Genomic DNA, 25,143 nt, shown 5'->3' with positions numbered 1-25,143 from the left:
GAAACAGCTCCTCGAACTAGTCAGAAGATATTTCGCTCGAGGGAAGCCCTGAGATGTTTTACCTTCAGCAATGGTAAAGTCTGCCCCAACATTTCGCTCGATTTCACGATGTACTTTGAGGCTTTGATCCAGTCGTCAGAGTGCCTCTGTAGGTTACTAAACTCTTGCAGGGTAGTGTTGGCCTGAATTAGAAGAAGAATAGAAATATATTTTCATTTGGCATGTAGAGACAAAATAATTGTTTGGACCTTTCAGAGTTTCAAAGTAGTATGTTGATATCTATTGCAATACCTTCTCCATGATTGTCCTGGTGATTGGTGTGTCTGGTGTGAAGAGGATTTTTCCCATCAACATTGGTTTGAGGAAGGCCCACGCAATGGCGCCCCCTGTGGTGTTGACCATGTCTAGGTACATGTTCATACAGTACGGAGCTACAAATGGAGAAGAATGTGAGACATTGTAGACTGCATAATAAATGCATTGGCAATAAAAGACTTATGTCTTCCCAACATACTGGCATTTCGTGGAATCTTGAACCTGTCAATCAACTTTTCCCTCTCGCTGCTGTCAAGGGATGATGGGTTGAAATTGGTAGAAAGTTTGGCGAGTCCAAAGATAGGCATGACACCGTATTTGCACATGGCACGAGTCATTGTGACAAATGTGGCTTTGTTGGAAAGTCTGGATCTCAAGGACCTTGTAACCTAGGGGGTGGGGAGGGACATGCATCAACCATGAATAATTGACAAGTACGTCGATTGATTTTAAAAATGATCTACACACTTCGCCAAACTCAGTGTAGGCGATCCGATTGAGTTCTCCCATAGAAAGTATGAAACTTTGCAGCTGATCAATGGTGGGAATGATTTGGTCCATCATGCCGATGATATTGCTGGCCATCTGGATCATAAGTCCCAACAAGCTCTGAAGTTCATCTGACAACACCATCTGAAAGCATGGACACGGAATTAGTGCGGTTCCACCGTATATTTTGTTTTAATGTTTCATCACTTTATACAGCAACTCCCTGCATCAAATTTGAACGTTTTTGAAAAATACATTTCTTAGTATGTTCTGCTGTATTCTAAAATGACATTTACATTCAGCAATTGTAGTGGAAAAATGATTCAATCTTTGGTTGAATTTAAATTCAAGTGAATTTCCAGATTGAGTCCAAGGAATGTGATTACATCAAGGTCCCAGTTTTATATTTTTCTTTCGAAAATCTTGACACTTTTTTTTTGTGCCACGAAAGACAGGACAGGTAAAAGAATTGCGACTGAACAGACTAAATCATGAAATGCCACATCTGAAGGATCGTCATGAACTAGTCTATACATTAAATCTGCATACATTGGCACAAATGTGTGATTTAAATGGAGATTTTCCATCTTCTTTTGACAGGTCGCAATATACTGTACTGGCAGGAGGGTGTTACGGTATGAATGCTGAGCATTTCAAGCATTCATATTAATAATATTCTAAAGTGAACTACAATTTAAGTTTAAATGGCACATACTAATTATCATCTCATTACAAAAACTGTGCCTTGTTGCTGGTGTGGATGCTAATTTAAAATGATGAATTAGGTCAAATGCATGGATAGAAATGGAAAAATGGTTACCGGGTGACTCTCAGCACTCATAAGGGCTTACAAATGTATCCGAGATTATTAGATCTCAGTGAATTGAAGATTTATGCGTTTTAATTCGTGCCAGATGTGTTCCTCATTATCCACGGGATTATAACGAATTGGACAAATCCAAGGCAACCCGCAATCATTAACGTGTCATTTCAGACATGATAAATGGTGATGTTCTAAAATGGGAGACGCTAGAATTCATGTTTTGTCGACTGTCATTCCTGTCATCGGACTTACTCGGAAGAGGAATTTTTCCATGCGTATATGGCGACTCATGAGCACAGCGAAGGTGTACCAGTCTTCACCGGACATGGAGCAGAAGGTTTGGAACAGAACTGCTTCTGGCTCTGTGATGGTCAGATGCCTTGGGGAATTGCAGTGACGCAGCTTCATCAACCACGAAAGGATCTGTGAATACACAGTAAAGATATATATCATCTCCAGACGACAAGATATATATTTTTGGGGTCAAGATGCATCTTTTCATGGACTTGACCTGATCTGATGATGGGGTACTGTGGCTTCTGCCCCACTAATAGAGTCCCTACTACTAACCTGTAAATTGTTGGTGGGAAACACTGTTTCCGTGAGCATCTGGAGAGCATGGGGATTGAAATTCAAGTGCTTCTGAACATCATGGACAAAAGCACTTTTATTCCGTAGCATCTCGCCAAACGTCATGTCCTCTGGGCAAATAAAGCAAAATAGCGTAAATGCCAACATTTCCATGTTGTTTCCCTTTGATACTAATTGTCGTAAGATCTTAGGGCATTCAGATAAGTCGGTCATTAAATAAAAAACGTAAACAAAATAAAGTCTATTTAGCTGACAAATTTATTTTGACAGCTTGTAGCTGTTACGTCATTACCACATTATGATTGAGTGCAATGTATTGATTCACATTGGGTAATCAAATTAAAACTTTCGAGATGTACAGCAGTTAAGTGCTTCACCTTGAGATGTGAAGTTGATATTGAGAGACCTCAGTCTGCTGATATCAAAGCCAAAACCTTGACTGAGGACAGATGGCCTAGAGCACACAAAAAACATAAACCCACATATGCATATTTAGACTTGATACTTTTTTAAAGTCAATGCAATGTTTTGACACGAAGAGATGTAAAATACACAAAGAAACCAAACGCTTTACCAATCGATGTCATCATTGTAGGTGCTGGGGTCTCCAATTAATGTCTGGAAGATGGCATCATGCAGATCTGTGGTGTTGACCAGCACACCCTCCAACAAGACCTGCAAGCCTGGTAGGAGGGTGTAACAGAAGTGACCAGGTTCCACGGAGAGAGCATCCAAGAAGCTACGGGCAAACTTCGTATTCTCCACTCTGCACACCTGAAAGGCACCAGCAAACAAGTCCCACAAAAAATCATCAGGGACTGTGTCTCTCACAAGTGCAAAAATCCCAACTCTACTTTGGAACCCCACTTTGAAACTTTAACGCTACTTTAAAATCTGTTCAAAACTAATCAACTATATAAACAAGGTTTGGACATTACTAGCTTTGTAAAAGCAAATGTGTTTTATTTTTTTTTTTGTAATTCTACATTCTGAGCTACTATTTTAACCTGAGATCTCAGTTGATCAAGTTGTTCTGCGAAAAGCGGATCACTCAGGTTGGTTTGGGAAAGATGAGAAGCTGTCTGGAAGACTTGCTGTAAATCCATCAAGTTCCCTATAATGAGGAAAAAAAGCAAATACATATATGATGAGAAAGATTAGAAAGCAGAAGAAAGAGAAAGGGGATCATTAAGTATTCAGGTCTTGTATGTGTGAAAAAGTGACACATAACGTTCCACTGGGGCTTCATTACAAGTCAGACTGTTGCTGGCAAGCGTTGTTAGGCAACATGCTGCAAATGATCTGCGTACATAAAGGCCGGGAAGGATGGGAACAGATGGGGTCAGTGGGACGTCAATGATGTCATGAATTCAAACAAATCTGATAACACCCTGGGCCAAACGATGCGACGACAGAATGTGTAATTAAAATGAAATGAGAAAATCTTGAATTTCATGGTGGTCAACACCTTGAGGCTTTTGTAATTAAAATGTGTGTGTGCAACAATGTGACAGTCTAATGCTGAATCTGGTGAGTGTAAACAAAAATGAGAAAAAAGGTACGTATGGGAGGATGTGAAGTAGGTTGACAATTGAAATGCTACTTTATTTGCAGAGCTTTTTTTTTTTTTTTACAAGTTCGGTGGATCATTTTGACAGAGGATGTGAGACTCAATGTTACCTTGAGATTCACTGGCAAGCGCTCTGGTCATATTTTTAAGCAGAGCAGAAAATGGAAAGCTCTCTGGCAGCATTTCAGCAGCATCCCTCAAGAGAGCCAATGATGACCTAGCAAGATAAGACACTGAATTGTAGTACAGTACTTGCAATTTAACATACTGGGGCAACTTTTTCCATTTTTAACTATCTAGAAGGCACAATTGTACTCACGTCAGAGTGTGACTGGGGAGAGTTGCAAACGAGAGGACCTCAAGTGCGGCATTAATAGTCTTGTCGTGTGAGCCATTTGAAGCCCACGCCATGTTCCTTGTGGACTGCTTCACGATAGTTTTCAAATCAGGATTGGAAAAGAACATGTGAGCTGTCTCCATAATTTCCTCTAGAGAAGGGACCGCCATGGATCTGAACATCGCTAAGTAGTCAATGGACAGGAAGTCTCGGAAGTCATTCACAATGTCCATCAGCGGCATCATCGGTGGCATCATCGGGGCGTCTCGTTTGTGTCGGCTACCCCTAAGCGGATGGTGTACCAAAAGGCCGCTGCTTAACAACTGCCTCAGCATAGCAAAAATGTTTTCAGCAAACTCCTCAAAAACATCCACGATCTCCGGCATGTCCACGCCCATCTGCGTCAGGGTGGACAATAAAGGCCTGAGGAGTTGGGATATCTTGGGCAGAGCCTGGGTCAGAAGATCTAGTCCAGATTCGTTTGAAGTCGCTAACAATGAAGACAGTTCAACCACCTTCTGCATGAGTGCTTTAGCGCCATTGGAGGCCAGAAATTGTCCCAGGCCTTGGTAAACCATGGCCTCATCCCCGAATACCTTCATGTTGGTCATGGCTTCAATGGCATCACTTATCATGTCAAGGAAGGATCCGTCGCTGAACCCAGACAAGTCACCCTCCACCATTGAGAAGATATTACTCAAGGTGATGTTTGCACAGGAGAGGACTATCGCCGCTGCCTCAGTGAAGACAACCTCAGATGAGTTGGTGTCGTAATTGAGGTGGTAGTTGTTCAGAATGTGTCTCAGTGCTTCCTCCAAAGCATCTACGCATGGCTCCAGCATGGGTGCCACTTTAAGCAACTCATCCGACAACACTTCAACAGCGAATAAACTGTGGAGCACAAAAGTTCCGTATCAAGAAATCTCATTGTAGGCTTCACTTATAGCCTCATATATAAAACTCATAAGAAAGCCTGGGAAAAAAGGATTGTAATGTCTGTGAGGAAGCAGCTCAAGGGGCAACTGGGGATTCTTTTGAAGACCGAGATATTTCTTTTCTTTAATTTCAAAGATTATTAGTGTCCTTTCAGCCAAAGTAATACTTTCTTTATCATTAATATTCACACAGTTGCTGGTTTTCCATTCCTGTCCCTGTTAGTAGTATTAAAAAAGAATATTTCCACTGTGATCCCTAATCTTCTGATCTTTACCTCTTTTAATCTGACCCTGCTGTTTTTTTCCTGCACAGTATTTTATTTTTTATTTTATTTTATCATATTCAATATTTTTCCATGCTTCATATGTAAGAACACATATAATATCAGACTTGCATTAGTACTTGTACTTTTACCCAAGTCATTTTTCAAGCATCCACCCTACTTAAGTACTACTGAGAGAGAAGGTAACCTGCCATATGGTGAGTGCAGTCACCTGTTTTGCAGCTGTATGTTTTGAAGCTGCATGTACCAGTGAAGCTGAGCACTATGGCTTAACGGCTGGCCAAGCAACTCCGAGAACTGGCTGGAGACATTCATGATGATCTGTTCCATCACGTGTGATTGGTTTCTGCTGGCTTGATACAGAGATTTTGTAGCATTGACAATCCGGGCAGCAGCATCACCAGCAGTGATTGTTTCCGAATCCATGTGCTGAAGGGAAAATGTTCAACAGTAAAATGTTCTGTGTGTCAACATTGCCACCAAATGGTAAAAATGTGACCAGCACTGGAATTTGTGATGTCACGGGGACACGTTCAATGTATGACTCTTATGATCTAACTTTCTGATATAGGCAAATCAATTTTTGTTGTCTGTACTCACACTTGTGTTGAGGTGGGGGCAGATATAATGACTATCAGCATAAATCTCTAGAACAGGCTGCAGACTGATGTTGCACCACATTTCAATGACGCCGTGGCTTAAATTGGCTGCGACCCTGATGGGCTCCCACAGTTTCACAGCTTCATCGCATTCCAAAGTTCCATTTGCCTGAAAGAGACGTCATCAAAATACGACAATAACAATCACCTTCCTTGTTTTCTTGGACGGTATTGTCTTTTATCACATTCCTTTGAGGAAACCAGTTCAGTTAGCGAGACTGTGACAAACACAATGATGGACACATGATAATGTCTTTCCGTGCATCTACACAATGTAAATTCCACAAGGCTCACACAGGTATCAGCAATTCTTATCACTGGACACCCACACAGAGAATGAATACAAAAGGTTCTCATGACAGGCGTGTCCTGAATAGTGACACGCTAAAACACCCTGAAATGGGAAATAAGAGATTTGTTTTTCAATGCATTATATATCTTCATTTAGATTAGTGGTTATTTGGCATAATTGTGATATGCTAGCGAGCTATGCAGGAGAACCCGACAATCTATCTTCCTTTGAATTTTCATGATATTGAAGCCTTATTTGGCATAATTGTGATATGCTAGCGAGCTATGCAGGAGAACCCGACAATCTATCTTCCTTTGAATTTTCATGATATTGAAGCCTTATTTTATACATTTTTTTCGGGGTTTAAATTTGGCAGGGTTGTTAACCTGTACTGTCAAACTTAGAAGAAACATCAACTTTCAAGCATACCTTTTGTAAAAAACAGAATTTAAAAAAAGAAGCCCTTATAAATTAGACCCAGTCACTAAAAAGACAGTATGCAGTTGATCATGAAGTCTCTGACAGCCTAAGCGAGTGACTCAGCATAGGTTACCTGCTCAGCAGCCAGCAGTGTTTGTTGTATGGCAGGCTGGATTCTTTCCGAGATCTCCGACAAGTTCAAATAACTTCCATTTGCAGACTGTACAATTTCTCTCATCAGGGTCAACACAGGCTTTGCGAGGCTTAGGAGCATCACTGTAGAAAAGGACAACATTAAAAGCTTGACCAGTCAGACTCTTTGGAAACTATGAGACAAATTGTGAAACCTGCAAAATGCAACCTGCAAACAAATTATTACATGATTGCGAATGTATTAATTTTATTGTGTTTTTAACCTATCAAATGCTTAATACTGAGCGGTATACTCACTTTTCTGTGCTTGCTGCGTGTTTACCATACATGCTATGATTTTTTCAAAATAGGGGATAACGGCCGTGACATTGTCCCATTGCTGCGTTTCACTGATTGTTGTCAGTACAATCCCCAACATCTTTTTAAGCCTGTTCCAAAACAGAAAGTTCAGATTCACAATCCTCTAATCATGAACGTTCTTTGCGTGATGAATCTTACATGTGCCACGTCTCTTGATCAGCCTGGCCTGTCAAAATCTGTTGAAGCACCGAACCGAGATGGGATAAGGTCTCCACAGATGGAGACATATTCAATCCTGGTCCATTTGTAAAAATCTGCCATATCTGCTCAGAAAATTAGGACAAGTGGTACAAAACATGGTTTGTATGAATTTGTTCGAATTCGGTTCTAAAGTGCTATCGCCTGTGACAATCTGTTAGAACAAACTTGATTGAAAAAATTCAGATGGTATCAACACATTTCACCTTGTGATCACCTTCTTTGTATTCATGTCCATCATGATCTAACACCAAATCTGTCTGACATGCATGCATGACGTGCCATTTGAAATCGTACCTGGTTAAAAATCCCCATCAGAATTTGTGTCGTTTGATTTTCTAGGCTGACGTTGCCTGAAGTCACACATATGAAAATGTGGTTAACACAAATAGCAGAGCTGATCAAACACAGTCTCAAAAGAGAAAGTTTGTGAGAGTTGAACTACATTTTTTTAAGAACATAACATCCACAATTCCAGAGTTAAGACTGAGACTGATTTACCTTGGCTTGAGTCCAAGATGAGATGAGTGACATTTATGGCGACAGAAACATAGTATCGAGCTGTGCTGTTTGGTGGCAGGAAGCTCCGAATCGTCTTCAACTGGTTCAAAATGCTTTTAAAAAAATCAAATAATATTCCCATTATACACAGTTATAGCACTGTAAAGAAATTTGTTGCATGGCTTGCATTTTCATTGGTCAGAGAGACAGTGAATTAAATTTACCTTTTGCTAACTAAAACATGCTAATATTCCAGAAAAGTATTTATTGCTTACCGTATTTTCCGCACTATAAGGCGCACCGGATTATATGGCGCACCTTCAATGAATGGCCCATTTTAAAACTTTGTCCATATATAAGGCGCACCGGATTATAAGGAGCACCTTCAATGAATGGCCCATTTTAAAACTTTGTTCATTTATAAGATATATACATTTGGCCCGCGGGCCGGACTTTGGACACGCCTGCTGTAGTGGCTCACTATTGGTCCATATATAAGGCGCACCTGATTATAAGGCGCACTATCGGCTTTTGAGAAAATTGGAGGACTTTAGGTGCTTCTTAATGTGCGGAAAATACGGTAGCATCTTCCAGAAACTGGCATTCATACTGAAATACTTCAAAAGCGTCAAAACTGCCACTCACATGATGTTCCAGTTGTCTGGTCCATAAGCGACGGTGATCGTCTCAAAATAATTGGTGAGTATTTTGAGGACAGGTAGCATGTAAACAGCAAACTCTTCTGGCACCAGCTGTTGAACAGCCATTTGTGTTCTATTGAGGATGTCCAGGGTGAGGTTGAGTGATGTGGGAAAACTCAAGTTCTGCTCGACAAAGAGCACCACAGTATTGTGAATAATTTCCTGAATGTTTTCCTGCGCAGACTGTGGCAGCGGGGTCTCGTCTTGGGTCAGAATTTGCAAGAAACTTTGGACGGCTTCCATGATGGGTTCCAGAATTTGTGTTATTTGATTTTCTAAGCTGACGTTGCCTGAAGTCACACATACGAAAATGAGGTTAACACAAATAGCAGAGCTGATCAAACACACTCTTAAAAGAGAAAATTTGTGAGAGTTGAACTAGATTTTTTTGAGAACAGAGCACATCCATTTCAAAGTTAAGATTTAGACTGATTTACCTTGGCTTGAGTCCAAGATGACATAAGTGATATTGATGGCCACAGAAACATAGTACTGAGCTGTGCTGTTTGGTGGCAGGAAGCTCCGAATCAGCTTCAATTGGTTCAAAATGCTTTAAAGAAATAAAATAAAATAAATATTCCCATTATAAACAGTTAGAGCATTGTAAAGAAATTTGTTGCATTTCTTGTATTTTCATTTGTCAGAGAGACAGTGAATTAAATTTAGCTTTTGTTAACTAAAACATGCTAGTATGCCAGAAAAATATTTATTGGTTAGTATCTTCCAGAAACTTGCATTCATACTGAAATATTTCAAAAGCGTCAAAACAGCCACTCACAGGATGTTCCAGTTGTCTGGTCCATAAGCGACGGTGATCGTCTCAAAATAATTGGTGAATACTTTGAGGACAGGTAGCAAGTAGACAGCAAACTCTTCTGGCACCAGCTGCTGAACAGCCATTTCTGTTCGATTGAGGATGTCCAGGGTGAGGTTGAGAGATGTGGAAAAAGTCAAGTTCTGTTCGACAAAGAGCACCACGGTATTGCGAATAATTTCCTGGATGTTTTCCTGCGCAGACTGTGGCAGTGGGGCCGTATCTTGGTTCAGAATTTGAAAGAGACTTTGGACTGCCTCCATGATGGCAGCAAACAGGTGGTCAAACTGTTGCTCTCCTGGATGCTCCAGCACCATAATAGCTTTGCTCAAGGACTGGGTGATATTGCTGATGATGGTGAGGTACGCCTGCTGTTCTACAGAGAGATAGCTAACCATCGACTGTAAGAGGAGGTGAAGGTCTTTTACAGGTGTGGAAGCATTTATGGAAGAGTTTCCCCAATGGAGCATACTGTTGAAGACTGCTGTGACATTGGGTTCCTCCATCCAGTCATGGATAAGATCAAGGTAGAGTTGAATTTGTTGCTCAATTTCATGTAGCATGGTTGAGTTGATGAATGGAACCGAGGTAAAAATTTGAAAATTCTCATCCTGGACTTGAATGTCAACGATTATGTAGTTCAGAATTTGCTGCAGAATCGCCACAGTTGCTTGGCCGATTTTTCTCACGTCCGCACCGTCTGTCGGGTCCTGAAAGTGGTCAATCTGGTTGTTGATAAACAAAGTTAAATTTGTCTGGGCTATTTGCAAGGTCACTTGTAATTGTGTGAGACGATAGAACGGGTGAAGAAGTTCTGAGACAAAGCTGGTGCTTGTCACATTTTCCAACCGTTGCAAATACCACTGCATGATTTGCAAGTATGCAATGGTGACTTCCTCGGAGTATGGCACCGACATGGCCTCGAGAATGAGGTTCAAGGGTTCTGGGTTAGCGGCTACTTTCAATAAACCTTCCATCACTTGAATTTCCTTCAGGATCTCTGGAGTACTCAGATTGTTCATCTGGAGGTTCATCTTAATATTGTTCAGCGTGTCATTAAGAACATGTATGATGGGCATTTGTGCGTTGGAGGTAAAATTGACTTGAATGAGCTCACTTGTGGTTTTATTGACAATTAATGGGACAAGGGAGATGATGGTTGTGTGATTCTGCAGAGTAGGTATGTTTGCCAGGAAATTGCTGGCCTTGTCTATTAATCCCATAACACACTGGGCTGTCACGGATGCGTTGTGCTGTAATTCAAAGCATTTTGGAACATTGGCTATCTCCATTATATTTACTAACAGCTCATTAACATTGGCGGCTCCAGCAAGGTGAGAGATGTAGTTTAGTTCTTCTAGGGTAAGGTTGGACTGTCTCAGAGCATCCTGGATATGAGGGATTGTAATAATTGGCATGGCTATAACCAGTTGGATGAAATGAAGTGTCTGATTGAAGGCGTTGACGTAGACAGTATCATTCGGAGACAACATGAGTGAAAAGAAAGCGGATGTGACGTCTTCATATAAGTATTCCCCACTCTCCAGAAACTTGTTGGTTATGTTGATGGTGACGTTAGCATCGGCTGAGAGCGTCAAGTTGACGATTTCGTCCAGAAATGTAAAGAATTCAGAAATTCCAGATGAACAGTTCTGTTCTGAAGCGCATAAAGACAAGTGGTACTGCAATGCTTTGAAATCTTGATAGTATAAATCAGCTGGCTCTTGGAATTCTGGTGGTAAGAAAGGAAGAATTTTTTCTATCACCAGATCCAGGGCAGCTTCTGGGCCAATCTGAGTGAGGTTGTCAAGGCTCTCGGGGGTGAGGAGGTTGATAAGGTCAGTGGAGACTTGGTGGAGGTCAGTAACTTCAGCTGTGCTCAGTTGTCCGTTTGGCAACAAGGTTTGTTGGATTCGTTGCAGTTTGAGTAGGGATGCAACACATTCTTGAAGTTGGTGGATGTATGAAAGAATTAAATTGCTTGGGTCACCATTTGGTGAATCAACCACTTCCTTGAGGAGCTCCATAGCACGAAGAATGGCCTCTACAATTCCAGATGAGGTTTGGTTGGTGAACGGCTTTAAGGCGTCTTGGACATGAGCAGCTTTCTCTCGATCGAAGTAGTTGGAGTAGGTAAGCAGGGTGTTGCCCATCACATAGGAGAGGGACATTGTGAGGTTCCCCTCCGAGGAAAGGAACTGCATTATCAACCGCTCCAGTTCAGGCATCGTTGGATCCGTCTCATTGAAGGTAAAAATGTGCTGGTTGCCTCGACCGAGCTTCACAGCTGCATCAATAATGCTGGAGGCATTGACTGAGCCGTTGCCAAAGAGCAGAGGCAGAAGTGGTGACAGACCTGTGCACTCAAACAGTTCGCTAACGATGGGAACCATGACTTCGGGGTCGACGATGTTTTCATCTGAGAGTGTGGTGACGGTCCGGGTAAAATTGTCCAGTTTGTTCATTAAGTTGATCAGGTAAGCTGAGAGGGCATCTCCACCTTTAATTTCTTGTGTTAAATATGAAGCAGTCATATTTTCAATGAGGTCTCCATACAAGTTTTGTAATAGAGTGACAGTCGCTTTGAGGTAACTACAAAGGGTCGAGAAAAAACAAAAGGGACAGAACTATAGTTAGACTTGTTGAACTGGTGCGTTCAGATATTCATTCAGAAATGTTGCCACTTACTTAACCAGGATGTCTTGGCTTGGCGACATTATAGCCCGAAAGAGACCTTCAACAAATGTATCCCAACTCAAATGGGCATCACAATAAATATTGAGGGTGTCCATATCAAGAGAACCTAAAGGTCATATTTCAAAACAAAAAGCAAATGTTGAAATGATAAAAAAAGTTTCCGTCCTATTTCTTGTTTCTTAATAACAGAATGCATTGAGTAATAGCAAAGTGACTCACAGTTTGCTGGTTGAATCATGGCACCGTAGTCTACATAGTTAAAGACCCAGTAAACCATAATGAAGTAGCTTTTCATCTCAGGCCACTGTGGACTCTTCTCAATCTTTTCTCCCAAATTGACCAAGAAAACAAAAACACTGAAAAAGCAAAGAAAGAAATGATCTGCTGCTTTTCATTCAATGCATACAAGCAATGTTACTCAAATTCTGGATGCACTTTCTCCAGACCTTTGTTGAAGAGTCTCCGTAAGATCCGAGCTGTTTCCCGGTAACCAATTTAACGCATAATCCGGCCCCAGCTCTGAGGACAACCTGTGCAGGAACGCTCCGAATTCCAGGGAGCTGTTATACAATTGATGCCACTCGGAGAGAATCATAGAAAGAGTAACATTGAAGTCTTTTTCTTCATCCCTCAGAGCGTTGTATAGCTCTTTTCCCTATGAACGACAGCATACCAATATATTTTTTGCAACTTTTGCTTTAGTTGAAAGAACCAAAAATTTCCAAACTTACTTTTTCAATCAGTGGCATCCACTTCATCAGAAGAAGATTCTCAAGTGTTATGGAGTTCTCGCAGATAATTGATTTCCACACTTCAAATTTAATGGTCTCAGTAGACAACAGCCACTGGAAGGGTCCCAGTGCATCCTCACATGTCACATTTGGTGATGCCAGACTCTGTAGAAGCAAAATCATGATGATTTTGATGATTTCTGTTTAATTGAGCTACACCCGTGTAGATTTTGTGCTCTGGACAGCAAAGTGTTGATAAAACCAAACACCACAAATTTCTGAAACCATACCTTCATTATGACTTGAGTGACGCTATTAAGGATCTGGCTGATCCAAACACTTGCTTGACTTTGATTTGTAAGCAAGGTTTGATAAATGTTTTGGAGTCGAGCAGAATCTTTCAAGGTATTGTCCATCATTTCTGCAAAGTTAAAAAATAATACAGGCAGGAAAAGTTTAAATTCAAAGTATACTGTGATGTCAGGTTACAGAATAATACTTTAAACAATGACCCTTGGATCACACCCACGTACTGTATGTGCTATTTACTTTTGTGTAAAAGCTCAATGGGGGATGTGATGTGTTCTTTTTGAGCGAGTATTGAGTATCTCGCAAGTACGTAAACCCTTTGAGTTACTCTTATCTAAGAAATCCATCAGCAGTCTCTTGAGAAAGGGTGTGAGCATGCTCTATTTACCTTTCAGTTAAATACTACCGGTACTTCAATAGAGAGAACAATAGAGGCCTTGCGTGACACGAATATATGACTTTCTTCCGACTCTAAACTCTTGTGAAATATTTATTTCTAGCGTTTACTTGTATAGGTTGAAAATTTTAAAAGGAAAGGTGGACATTTTTGTGATTTTTTTTAATGTTGTATGCCGTAAAATTGCTACTCTAGTGCAATTCTTCTATTTTTTTTTCCTCTATTTTTTTGCCAGGCACTAAAATGAGATTATAACACGAAACCTAATTAATGCTTCTTGCATATATGACAGGATCACTGTTTGCCTGTTGTTTTTTTACCTTCAACGGTAGCTATTGAGAGACTTGTTAATTCCATGGACTTGAAGCCAACGCCGAGGGTCTGCTGAACAATCATGTCCACGTCAGGATGAATCTCACTCAACTTCAGCACCACTTCACCGACTGTCAAAAATCTGCCAAGCGTAAAGCATCCTTAAAATCTTGTCTGGGAAACACAGTAGCTCTCTAAAAATGAGCTAGTCTAACAAATTGTGTGTTAAAGTTTGTATGAACAGAAAATATGGTACGTACAGCTCCTCCTCAATTTTTCGTGGTTGTGTATCTATTTTATGCCAGGGTCTTGAGATGTTGGACCCTCCGTTGTTGCCTGTGAGATTGTGGAGCAGCCCTTTGAAAAATGAAACATCATGGGAAGCGACGTGCTTACTCCAAGCCAGTAAAGCCTGTTTGAAAAGGTTCAGGGGACAAGAACATTTAAAATTTGCTTAAGACATTGTTTTTTATTTCAATATTTCTGAAGAAAATGCATATTATGATGTCATTTGTTTAAATTTGTGAGCACACGTCTTTGCACTCACTGGGGAGTACGACTCTATAATAATAAATCCTATCTATTTTCTCAAATTTATTTTGCATTGGTCTCAATCAAAAATAGAATCCAGAAGAGTGTTTTCTAAGGTAGTTGACACTATGAACGTAGCCTACCTGCTGAGCGACCTTGCCGGGACTTATGTAGTCTAGAATCGTGTCCACTGCACCAGACATGCAGATGGCTGTGAGCCACATGGGGTTACTACTGTTGTCACAAATGTAGTCTTCCAGAATGTCTCCATCTAATGTCAAAAACAAAACCTGAGGAAGAGAAAACAGTCAGACTGAATGCATGCATATTTGTTTTTATACTGACATTCATTAATGTGCATTGGCCCTATTCAAATAAATGAACGAATAAATAAATAAATAAATAAATAAATAAATAAATAAATAAATAAATAAATAAATAAATAAATGAATAAATACATTGGGGAGAGAATATTACACAGACAACACCTGATTGCGTAATCTGATAACAGAAAAGCTAATACAAGCAAAAGACTACGCGTACATAAAATGTTCCTTCTGCTTCTAGTAAAGTGAAAAGCACTTTAAACATGAGGCCACCTGGATTAGTTTTGAATAAAAACAGAAAAATAGTTTTTCCACACTCCATAACAAACCTGGGTAAGTGGTATCCGGATAGCTCGTAAAACCGGTTCAGCCATTACACTGACTGAGTCATTGTTCAGGATTACAATGTCTCCGAGGGAGATGGATACGTCTAAAGAGAGGCAAACAATAGATTTACATTACACATGAATGCTATCGTACGGTAATTTCAACACGGGTATGTCAAAGTGCAACGCTATTATATTCTAGAAGGCATTCTATTCTATTCTATTGCTTCATACGTCTTAAATACACATGCTTAGTTACCATTGCCAGGCCACTTTTGAGCATAGCGGATAATGTCGATGCCTCCAGCAATTAACGGGTGCAGTCCAAAGATTGACTCTGCAGTTTCAGGGAAATTGCTCTGGATAACATGCTGAATGCTATGAAAAGAAGAAAAATAGAGCAGTAAGGCAACTGTGACAAACAGCCAAACAACTCAAAGCACCTCACCCCTGTATGTTGGTGAGAAGAACGGCTGAGGTGTCCAACATTTGTTCAAGTGATCCAGCAGAGTAGAGCTCGGGAATAGCTAGAAGGCTCTCCCATAAGGAACTCTCATTCTGCATCTCTTCAAACACCAACATCACAGCCCCGAAGAGCTTTGCCAGCTCGTCGGGTTGAGTTAGCATTTCCTCTTTGAGGAGCTTTGAATCACAGAATAAGAATAAGAATCAGAAACCAATTTGCGTGCTGATAACCAACTTATTGGCACACACACATGCACACACACCTGGTTGAGTATCTGCAGAAAAACCTCGAAGACAGTACTGTTTGAGTGGCAAAAGTTGATTGTTGCATTGCTGATGGGACCGGGTGAGCTTGCGTTGATGGCCGTCAGACTTATGGCACAGATGGGCCGCTTCAACAGGTTTATTGCTTCCATCATTTTGTGCACGCCGTCCTAGAAGGGATTTCACAGTCCTCGTCAGACAATCAACTTCATACTACTGTATTTTCCGCACTATAAGGCGCACCGGATTATAAGGCGCACCTTCAATGAATGGGCCCTTTTGAAACTTTGTCCATATATAAAGTGCACCGGATTATAAGGCGCACCTTCAATGAATGGCCCATTTTAAAATTTCGCCCATATATAAGATATATACATTTGGCCCGCGGGCCGGGCTTTGGACACACCTGCTGTAGTGGCTTAATATTGGTCCATATATAAGGCGCACCTGATTATAAGGCGCACTTTTGAGAAAATTTGAGGTTTTTAGGTTCGCCTTATAGTGCGGAAAATACGGTACTCCATATTTAGCACAACTATTGCGACATTGCTTTCGTTTTTTTATACCCAACCAACATAATGGATGAGTTTAGTTGGACTTCCCCTTGTTCACGCCCTACGTTACGTTCCTGCAGTACCTGGTTGCTAATAAACGTTGAATTGTTGGTGTGGGTGGCGGTGGCATTGTGGTTTTTTAGATCGGCTGTCACTGTAACAAAAGAGAACAAACAATTAGAGTAAGGACTGTGCTGATTATTATGGTTACGATGATGCTAAATTGTTAATCCCTCATTGGTTATGGAACAATGAACATATAAAAACAAAGGATGATTGTGTCTACAAACGTGACAAGTGAAAGCGTAAAATTCCAGAAGAAACTTACTCAATATTTCTTTCAAGTTGAAAAGCGGTAAGTCCAGACTGGAGTCGTTTGGGAACGTGTAAAAGTCACCACCTTGAATCATCTTTGCCAAGAGAGAAGCCGTCGCCGACGACCTATTAAAAGCACAACATTAGGCAACTGTGGCTTTCTCTTTGAAACATTTGCCTTGTATTTTTGAAAATGATAAAAACAGACATAATAGTAAGATTTTGATGATAGTGCCTACAAGAGGTAGACATACAAACTTTAATATTTTCACAAAACGAAACTAATACAAAACAAGATGGTAGCTTATCTCCCAGTTACAAACCGTGTGACAGAAAAATAAATTAGCGTGAGTAAAAAGTTAAAATTTTTATGTAATGTAATGGGAATACCTTGTATTATGAGTGGATCTTTTTGTCAACTTTGATGGGGTCACCAGACGTGACATGTTGCGACATCTGCTATCTGAGTTGCACATGACGGTCTGCAAAAATGGGAAAAAGCCGGTGCTGGGCAGATTCCGGGGTGACACATAGCCTAGAAAACCAGACAGACCAGACATATCTCACACCCCTTAAATAACTGTAATGTTCCATTGTATGAAAAAAAATGCGGGCAAACTGGCTCAATGAACTTTGAACATTAAAAACATTCGTCATTGTTTGTTTTTTCAAAGCTTGGGCAGTGCCAAAAACGTCTGTCAATCAAGTTTGTTTCCGCAACAAAATTCTTCCTGTTGAGATTGGCGGGATTCGTGGACCACATCGGGACGAATGTTTAAATGCTTAAATAACGGATGCGTAACTTTTGTTTGACGTATGTCAGTTTTACAATTCAGAATAAACATTTGAAACTATTTTTGGCAAACGGTTGCACCTTTAGCAATTATCCATTCATTTGGGTTTGTACCAGTTGTCAAAATTGGGAGTGGACCTGCCATGAAAAGTTTGGCATCCTGACATAGACCAAAAAAACACAAGCAGTATAAAGACTGTTGATCCACTGCATTTTGAACTTCGGAAACCATCCTCATACAACAGCTACAAGACTGTTTTTGGTTATAACAATACCGTGTTTACACTCCTTTTCAAATGTCCTCAGTGCCTGTCAAAAATAAAGGTATAATGTCCGACTCACTCAGTTGGGGGTAAACTATAAATATGAATACAGGTATAGTTAAACCATCCCACTGAAAGTTAATATGATTTAATCCCTTTTTTATAAAGTACCCAAACAATTTCTCGACGCTCGTCTAAGGAATTGTCATGTGTTTGAGAATGAATAGAATAATTTAATTACATTACATTTTCTTGCAGCCTAACAAAAAATGGTTGTGGCGTGATTGTTCCAAGCCGATTAATCTGCATAGCAATACAAGTCAATATGTTATTAAACGGAAAATTAGGAGAATTCATACAGCTAAATTTGTCACAAGTTATGTCTTGCGCAGTTCGGTCAAATTGCATCATAAAAGTCACAAGGTGGAAAATTAAGTGTGTGAGAAACACCTACATGGACTCTTCCAGAACACCTTTAACCTTGGTTGACTTAAGTTTGTTGACTTGATAAATAGGAGGAAAATATGTGGTTCAAAGGTTGGTTGCTGAGGACTTGTGATGTTTGAGGAATTATCCTTTTATTTACTCTCATTGTGAAAAGGTAATGCTCCAAATTGTAAAGCTGTAAACAACATTGAGATAACAAAACATGGGTCATTTTAATTGCTATTAAAATAATAATTTAATAATACTAATATCATTATTATTATTATTATTAATAATCTTTATTGTTAGATAAATCTAATGGTTAAAATAAAATAAGAAAAATGTGTGGGAAATTACACTTACTTAAATACACACAGTGTTATTTTTTCACTATTTGGAGTTCACTAAAAAATTGACATTTTGAGTTCATGCTTGTTATAGACTTTATATATTTATGCTCAAGGAGATATTTGACAAAACAATTTATTTCAAATGATTTTTATTATTTTGTGTTTATTTCCAGTCAGTGTGACTTTAATGTATTTCTGTATTTTTAAATTAGTATTTATTTCCAATTGGGACTGCAATCAGAAACAACCTCACAGGTTAGACTGGTATATCAGGTAAAAGTTTTGATTTCCTAGTAAAGTACTTTTTCTGTTGTGTTCCTTGTTATCTTATTCCGCCTACATAGTTTATTGCCGTTGAATGATTGTCTTTTATGATGACTCATTTGTAAATATAAAAATTAAGAAGACTTAACCCGGATCTTTTCACTTACATGGCTCACGAAGCTGTGGTGGGTAATAATCTCGGGTCACAGCAACAATGATAAAGATGATCAGAGGCCAGATGATCAGAGTCAGCGACCAGACCTATAAAACACCAGATCAATTCCATAAATCCCCTTCAATTGCTCCCCTGACTTTCTTAGAATAAACGTTACACTCACTGGATTTCGGATTATATTCAGCCCATTTTTCCAAAGAAGAAGCTTGACTTGCTGGAAGAAGCCCATCTTTGGGCCAGGCTGTAATGGAGACAAAATTTCTTAAAATATGTTATGTTTGTATATGTTTTTGAAAATTATGTTTTTGAAGCATATTTTGTATGTTGACTTTCTACATGGACAAATGTATATTGATTGTATTTGTAAAGACATGTAAATTACTTATCCAATACTATATAATTTCTTATTACAAATAATGTATCTTTGTTGATCTATCTATCACAGTGTTTCCACCAATTGCCATTCAATCAAGTGAAAAATAATAATAATCACAGCTCTGTGTTAAAATAAGCAATTATTTCACATTGAATAAGAACATTTGCAAGTTGATAGAGACAAGTTCATCATTATTTGATGATACGTTTTGTAACATTTGTATTTGTTGGTGTGCTCGGCTCAATAAAATTTGGGAAACTGTAATTCACGAAATGTGCCTGTATCAAGTAACTAAACGGCGTTATATATATATGTGTATATATATATATATATATATATATATATATATATATATATATATATATATATATATATATATATATATATATATATATATATATATATATATATATATTAGTCGTAGCAGCAATTATACACAAAGGTAGAAATAATCATTAACAAGTCTAAAATTTGCATTGATGCAAAGATAATCATCCCCTTCCTAAAAATAACGGACCGAAGTCATTTTTCCTTTAAAAAGAACACAAAAAACTGAAACAATTATTGATTATATTGTATTTTAACCTAATAAACTAATTGAATCAAGATGTCATGATACGGTAACACTCACCTGTTTGTTCTGCAAATGATCTTTTTTTTTCCTTTTCTATTCGTGGCGTAAGAAAAAAATAATACTCGAAGACCTCGCGCACAACGACCTCTTTAATTAAGTCAAAACACGACGCGCTTATTCTTCTTAGAAAGAAAAAAAAACAACCATTTTAGACTTTGGCTTTGATTCGGCGAGCTCACTCATCCCGTGGACGTAACTGTTGAATCTCCACCTGCTCACCTAACACTCCCGTCTCCAACACTGGAGTGGACCAATCACGAGCGCGCATTCTTGCCTCTAACAGTAGATAGTTGCGCAACGCCTCAGTCTGCATCTCTTTCACCTTTCACCTATTGTTTGCAAATACACAAATACTGTGCTTCATAGCACGAGCGCTTGTCCATGTTTATTTTGTGTTAGTGAACTTTTACGGAAGAGGAGTGGATTAGGGCCAGTGGAAAAAAAAAAAGGGGGGTGTGACATGATTTTTTTGGTGGGAATTCTCACTTTAAAGTCAGAATTCTGAGGAAAAAAAGTCAGAATCCTGTCACTTCCCCTTTTTTCTTCTTCACTGGCCCTAATCCTCTTCTGTAATGTAAGATCTTTTCTATGTACATTTGAAATTTAAATAAAGATACTCGTACATTGACTCTGTACATTGACTCAATAAAAAAAATAAAAAAAATGAAACGGTTTGTCCTGATTTTTTTAATCCCAGATGTCATTTAAAGAGGGGTAGACTTTGTAAACTGAAACTACTTTTTTTCTCATGCTCAACAAGACAGGGGAAACAATTCAAATTAGTTAGGGTTAGGGTTAGTTATTCTGTGAAATCTTCACACATAAAGAGGAAACAGTGAACATTACACAATAGCTGCATAATGGGTTTATTTTTGCATGGTGGAAGTGGGTGAACCAAAGGGAGAGGTGTAAAAACTATTCTTGTTTCTCTAGATCACGTGTACCAATGCATACAGGTTGGTGAAAAGGAAATCATAAAGTCATTTTGCATGCTCATTGTCACGTCCACACCTTTGACATACCAACCAGACGTAACCTGGAATGCCATACACAACCAGCAAGATTCTAATTCCCAGACTGTGAAATTCAATTTGGAAAATGTTATGACCAGTGGCGTGTGCTGATCAGCTTGCAAATGACACATGTCCCCTCCACCCGCACACACACACACACACACACACACACACACACACACAAATAAATAAAATAAAAACGGTGAGCCGTGATTTGTCATCTCATGTCATTTTCAGTCGACAGCAAGTGGCAAAACGACTTGTAGTGCTTTACACTCACAGTATTGCCCTCTCTGTGTAGAACATATTCCAAGCATTACCTGCTTCAGTAAAATTGTAAAAACCCACGAGTTATTGTGCAAGGATGAGTAACAAGTGAGAGTGGATCTTTTCAATTGGAAAACGCAATCGAATGTGCAAGATTAAGGCAGAAATACTGGTGTCCGCCACAAAAAAACATATCCAAAATGTCAAATTCCACTTATTTAAAAACACTGATTCAAATCCTCTACAAAAAAAAACCCGAAGATGTTTTCCACCAGTACCAATGATATGAGTAATTAATGATAGAAAAATATCACACCAATTGAAATCTGTCTTCAACTATTATGCAAATGAGACTGTTTGGCAGAACAATTGGCTCTTGGGGTTAATCCAGGTCAGTCACTCCTTGGCATAAAAAAGTACAAGACAAAAAAAAACAAGAGTTCAAATACTGTACTATGTCCTTGATTGACATTGGCTTTGGCACTTGTGTAAAGTAGCAAAATTCAAAGGTGCCATCAGTAAACAATTTTCCAGTGTGTAGGTTGTTCACACTCTTTCTCGGCGTCCCCACAGAAGCGGTTGTATGTGGTCTTTGGATCAAAACCAAGTATTTCACGCTCTTCGTGAATACGGAAGGAAAAAGTCGAAACCGATGTTCCAATGAAGAATCTAGATTGAGCGATAAAAACAAAACAAATAATCAGTTAACAGCATGGCTGGTTCCACTAGTTTCCCGAAGCAGGTTTTTGATTTTCAAAGATTCACATTATAAAACAAACTGAGTTAACCACGCAGGAGATGGTGGCGTAACCTCTTGCTTCAATAAGTTATGCTTGTTTTGTTGCACAATAAGGAAGTGGATTGCTCCTTCTTGACGGGAAAAACTCAAAGCAGGAACACAAAACTACACAATGCATCCATCCCACGGTCCCAATGATCCCCAGGTTACCTTGCATGAGCGCAAATCCACTGATCAATGATTGCCACTCCTCCATCTTTAAAAAGCTCCAGGTCCTCTGCGGACGCTTCAAATCGCACCATCTCAGGCAACAGCCTCTTTAGCTCCTTCAGTTCTGTGGGATGGCGTAAATAAGGAGATACACTGATGGCGCTTTCAATACAATGCGGACAGAATTCTCAATTCACTTTGATTATGAAAACAAAGATAATGGAAAAATAATTCCAGTTAGTAAGACATCACCTTCCTGGTCTGCATCGGTTGCAACAAAGACTTGCTCCAGTTTGTGCTTCTTCATCAGGATCCGTATTTTTTTCACAGCTCCCTTCAGGCTGGGCACGTCCTCTCTGTGACCCCAGATGAAATCCTTTCGCCGCAAGTGGACCCCGAGATACGGGCCCCCTTTGGCAGAGCCCAGCTTGGCCTGAGAAGGAAATGGTAGTGTCGTAATAATCGATATTTTGATACTTATGCGACAGTCATTGTGACAAAAAAAAAGCTGTTTCAGCAGTCACGGCAAAGATGCTGACTCACCTTCATGCGAGTCCAGTCTTCATTGTAAACCGTGTGGTCGCCATCATCTGTCGAGTTAAGGTACTTTGCTCTGAACTCATCTCCAATGAGACGCAGGTGCTTGGCAAACACCATACTGCGACGGCTCTATGTTAAAATATGGTAGATATTATTTTCATCCCACATATATATATCAAGAACAAGAGCAGTAAATTAAAACAGCAGCTTGCTGCATTTGTCACGCTTGTGTTTTGTGTCACTTACATCCCAGTAATCCTTTCCAGCATAATGATCATGGAGAAGTGTTTCTGCTCGGTCGAGCATTACAGAGCTGCGGATGACGGAAAAAAAAAAAAAACGGGTTGGAAAATTTACGACTGCCACCTGTAGGGTCATCTATGCAAATTACAAAGCAAGATTAGTAGTCTAGAATTACCCTGGACTACAAGTGCTCTAAAAATGAATCTAGAATAACATTCAATAACAATTTAACTGGCTTCGTTTTTTAAAGATATTTACTCCTGTCACTTCTTGTTTGTATTATCATATACATTTGCCACAAATAAAACTTACAAATGTTGATATAAGCATGAGTTATATAATATTTCTCAAAGGACTCACGTCACTGTAATGTTCTGTCGAAGAACCGGGACCATGATGGAGGCATGACCTTGTGCTGACAGACAAGTTACGTTTCGAGCTCTCGTCTCTTCGAAGCCCCAAAACCAGCCCCTTGGAAAGACAGCACAGAGGAGATGGATAAAGTTGCTGATAAAGTCACCCAACCAATGAACAAAGCAGAAAATAATTTGTTTCGTGGAAGGCCTATATCACCTGTAGTAGCCCTGTTTATCTTTGTTGTACATCAATTTGTCAATGCACGGCCGCTCATCAACCTTTTCCTCCCATTTCCCATCAGTCCATCCCTCCGCGTAATTTTGCAGGACCACAACTTGATCAATAAATGGACCTCCATTTTCTGGAATTTAAAGAAGAAAAAAGTGAAATTCACACAACAGACTATAGGTTGGTGTGAGTCAAAATTACTCACCGGCAATGAATTCCTCATACTCGATCACCGGAACGTTGGCCTGTAGGCTGGTGAGGCTGAAGAACTCTCCCCAAGGGATGCGGATCTGATGGAGGTTGGGGCTCTGCCAGTGATACAAGCGACCCCAGGGGGGGAGCACGAGGACCCAGTCATCACCGTTCTTCCTCAGAGATTTCACCAGGGATGCGATGCGAATATATACATCTCGCCGCAGGTTGAAACCCTCTGGAGGGTTCACATCGTACAGAAGGTATCTTAGATACAGCAAAACAAAAAGTGAGTGAGTCTTCTTACTTATGGACCTTGAAAATTTGGAATCTATGCAATATTGAACTCACTCAGTTAGGTAGTAAGAATGTTAAACTGTCTTTGGAGCGCTTCTACTCTATATTTTGAAATTCAGATATAAAAGGGCAGCACATATAACTCAGAACAGTGCAGTCTGTAATAGCTCTGCGTTATAATGGAAGCAAACATGGAGTAGCTTCAGACTGATGACACGTCAGTAGAAAGGACGATATCGCATTAGATTAGACTTTAATTCAGACGAGTAAAAACTGGTCAAATGTTTAAATAATATACAATAAAGTGAATACAATTTGCAATTCTAGTAATGACACACGAATTTGATGCGCAATTTGTCTTCGCGGGCCACATAAAATGATGTGGCGTGCCCTATCTGGCCCCCGGGCCTTGAGTTTGATACAGGCATTAGAATGTTCCAGCATTCACAACAATATCGCCAAATTTCATAATTTATAATGATCATTGCTTTGCTGGGGATGCTACGTGGCTCAGTTGTTAAATAAAGCATTAAACTTTCGATTTTTCGAACGCTGTGTCGTGACAGCAGAATGTGGTTGAATTATAGTTCAGATACGACACTGGGGTGTCAAACATGCAACCTCAACCACGCAAACCTTTAATTACTTTCGAAATGAATCACTGCAACGAATTTCACAGGAGCCAAGGGCTGCTAGCATAACTGAAAGTGTCACCATGTTTACCGTAGATCCCTAGCGGCGGCGATGGGTACAGTAGGCGTGTTGCTTGCACTAAACACGTCTCCGCTATCCGCCTTTGCAAAGCCTGCGAAAGCAATCAAAATGGAAAAACACAAAATACTAGGAAAGGACGTTGAAGCTATAGCAGCAAATGATAAACACGTTTCCCTGAACGCCATATTTCTCAATGCCACGCACTTCCGGAATTCGACAAACGTTGCCTTGGCAACCACCCGCATCCGGGAAACGAACAAATTGAGCATCATTAACTTTTGTTTCGAGATCACACTTTAAGATCTCACTCAATTGTGGAAGTATGATCTTTTATTTTTCCTCCGTTATTTTGAAAAATGTTTACTTCGGTCCTTCTGGTTAGACTCCACTAGG

At 39.7% G+C, this 25,143-nt stretch overlaps 2 protein-coding genes across 2 annotated transcripts in view; both read right to left on the bottom strand.

Moving 5' to 3' along the window:
• The window catches only part of abca12 (ATP binding cassette subfamily A member 12), a 37,626-nt gene extending 17,425 nt beyond the window's left edge, over window positions 1-20,201 (bottom strand). The window contains exons 1-39 of the mRNA XM_088383736.1: window positions 19,948-20,201; window positions 19,104-19,181; window positions 18,933-19,026; window positions 17,060-17,204; window positions 16,683-16,795; window positions 16,438-16,508; window positions 15,800-15,970; window positions 15,520-15,713; window positions 15,331-15,449; window positions 15,075-15,175; window positions 14,563-14,709; window positions 14,149-14,300; window positions 13,897-14,030; window positions 13,161-13,291; window positions 12,871-13,035; window positions 12,586-12,794; window positions 12,359-12,495; window positions 12,131-12,245; window positions 9,407-12,034; window positions 9,066-9,178; window positions 8,573-8,918; window positions 7,928-8,040; window positions 7,724-7,779; window positions 7,367-7,491; window positions 7,166-7,296; window positions 6,849-6,991; window positions 5,945-6,112; window positions 5,556-5,773; window positions 4,108-5,016; window positions 3,899-4,005; window positions 3,226-3,332; window positions 2,793-2,992; window positions 2,596-2,672; window positions 2,198-2,328; window positions 1,880-2,050; window positions 784-948; window positions 515-704; window positions 292-431; window positions 63-182 (exon numbers count right to left, since the gene is read on the bottom strand). Of these exons, the coding sequence (XP_088239862.1) occupies window positions 63-182; window positions 292-431; window positions 515-704; window positions 784-948; window positions 1,880-2,050; window positions 2,198-2,328; window positions 2,596-2,672; window positions 2,793-2,992; window positions 3,226-3,332; window positions 3,899-4,005; window positions 4,108-5,016; window positions 5,556-5,773; window positions 5,945-6,112; window positions 6,849-6,991; window positions 7,166-7,296; window positions 7,367-7,491; window positions 7,724-7,779; window positions 7,928-8,040; window positions 8,573-8,918; window positions 9,066-9,178; window positions 9,407-12,034; window positions 12,131-12,245; window positions 12,359-12,495; window positions 12,586-12,794; window positions 12,871-13,035; window positions 13,161-13,291; window positions 13,897-14,030; window positions 14,149-14,300; window positions 14,563-14,709; window positions 15,075-15,175; window positions 15,331-15,449; window positions 15,520-15,713; window positions 15,800-15,970; window positions 16,438-16,508; window positions 16,683-16,795; window positions 17,060-17,204; window positions 18,933-19,026; window positions 19,104-19,169 (8,622 nt within the window). The 5' untranslated portion in view covers window positions 19,170-19,181; window positions 19,948-20,201. The remainder of the gene's footprint in view (window positions 1-62; window positions 183-291; window positions 432-514; window positions 705-783; window positions 949-1,879; window positions 2,051-2,197; window positions 2,329-2,595; window positions 2,673-2,792; window positions 2,993-3,225; window positions 3,333-3,898; window positions 4,006-4,107; window positions 5,017-5,555; window positions 5,774-5,944; window positions 6,113-6,848; window positions 6,992-7,165; window positions 7,297-7,366; window positions 7,492-7,723; window positions 7,780-7,927; window positions 8,041-8,572; window positions 8,919-9,065; window positions 9,179-9,406; window positions 12,035-12,130; window positions 12,246-12,358; window positions 12,496-12,585; window positions 12,795-12,870; window positions 13,036-13,160; window positions 13,292-13,896; window positions 14,031-14,148; window positions 14,301-14,562; window positions 14,710-15,074; window positions 15,176-15,330; window positions 15,450-15,519; window positions 15,714-15,799; window positions 15,971-16,437; window positions 16,509-16,682; window positions 16,796-17,059; window positions 17,205-18,932; window positions 19,027-19,103; window positions 19,182-19,947) is intronic.
• Window positions 20,202-20,800: 599 nt separating this feature from the next.
• Window positions 20,801-24,977, bottom strand: pofut2 (protein O-fucosyltransferase 2). Its single transcript, XM_088382891.1, has 9 exons — window positions 24,760-24,977; window positions 23,753-24,006; window positions 23,536-23,680; window positions 23,323-23,433; window positions 22,966-23,032; window positions 22,723-22,848; window positions 22,432-22,612; window positions 22,180-22,303; window positions 20,801-21,899 (listed from the first exon to the last, which is right to left on the bottom strand). The coding sequence occupies exons 1-9, from the start codon at window positions 24,933-24,935 to the stop codon at window positions 21,746-21,748; spliced, it is 1,338 nt and encodes a 445-aa protein (XP_088239017.1). The 5' UTR covers window positions 24,936-24,977; the 3' UTR covers window positions 20,801-21,745.
• Window positions 24,978-25,143: the final 166 nt, after the last annotated feature.

This window comes from Syngnathus floridae, chromosome 8 (assembly GCF_059516105.1).
Source record: "Syngnathus floridae isolate MCC-2025c chromosome 8, RoL_Sflo_1.0, whole genome shotgun sequence".
NCBI lineage: Eukaryota > Metazoa > Chordata > Actinopteri > Syngnathiformes > Syngnathidae > Syngnathus > Syngnathus floridae.
Note: the sequence above shows the minus strand (reverse complement) of the source record. Positions and strands in the feature narration are given on the sequence as shown.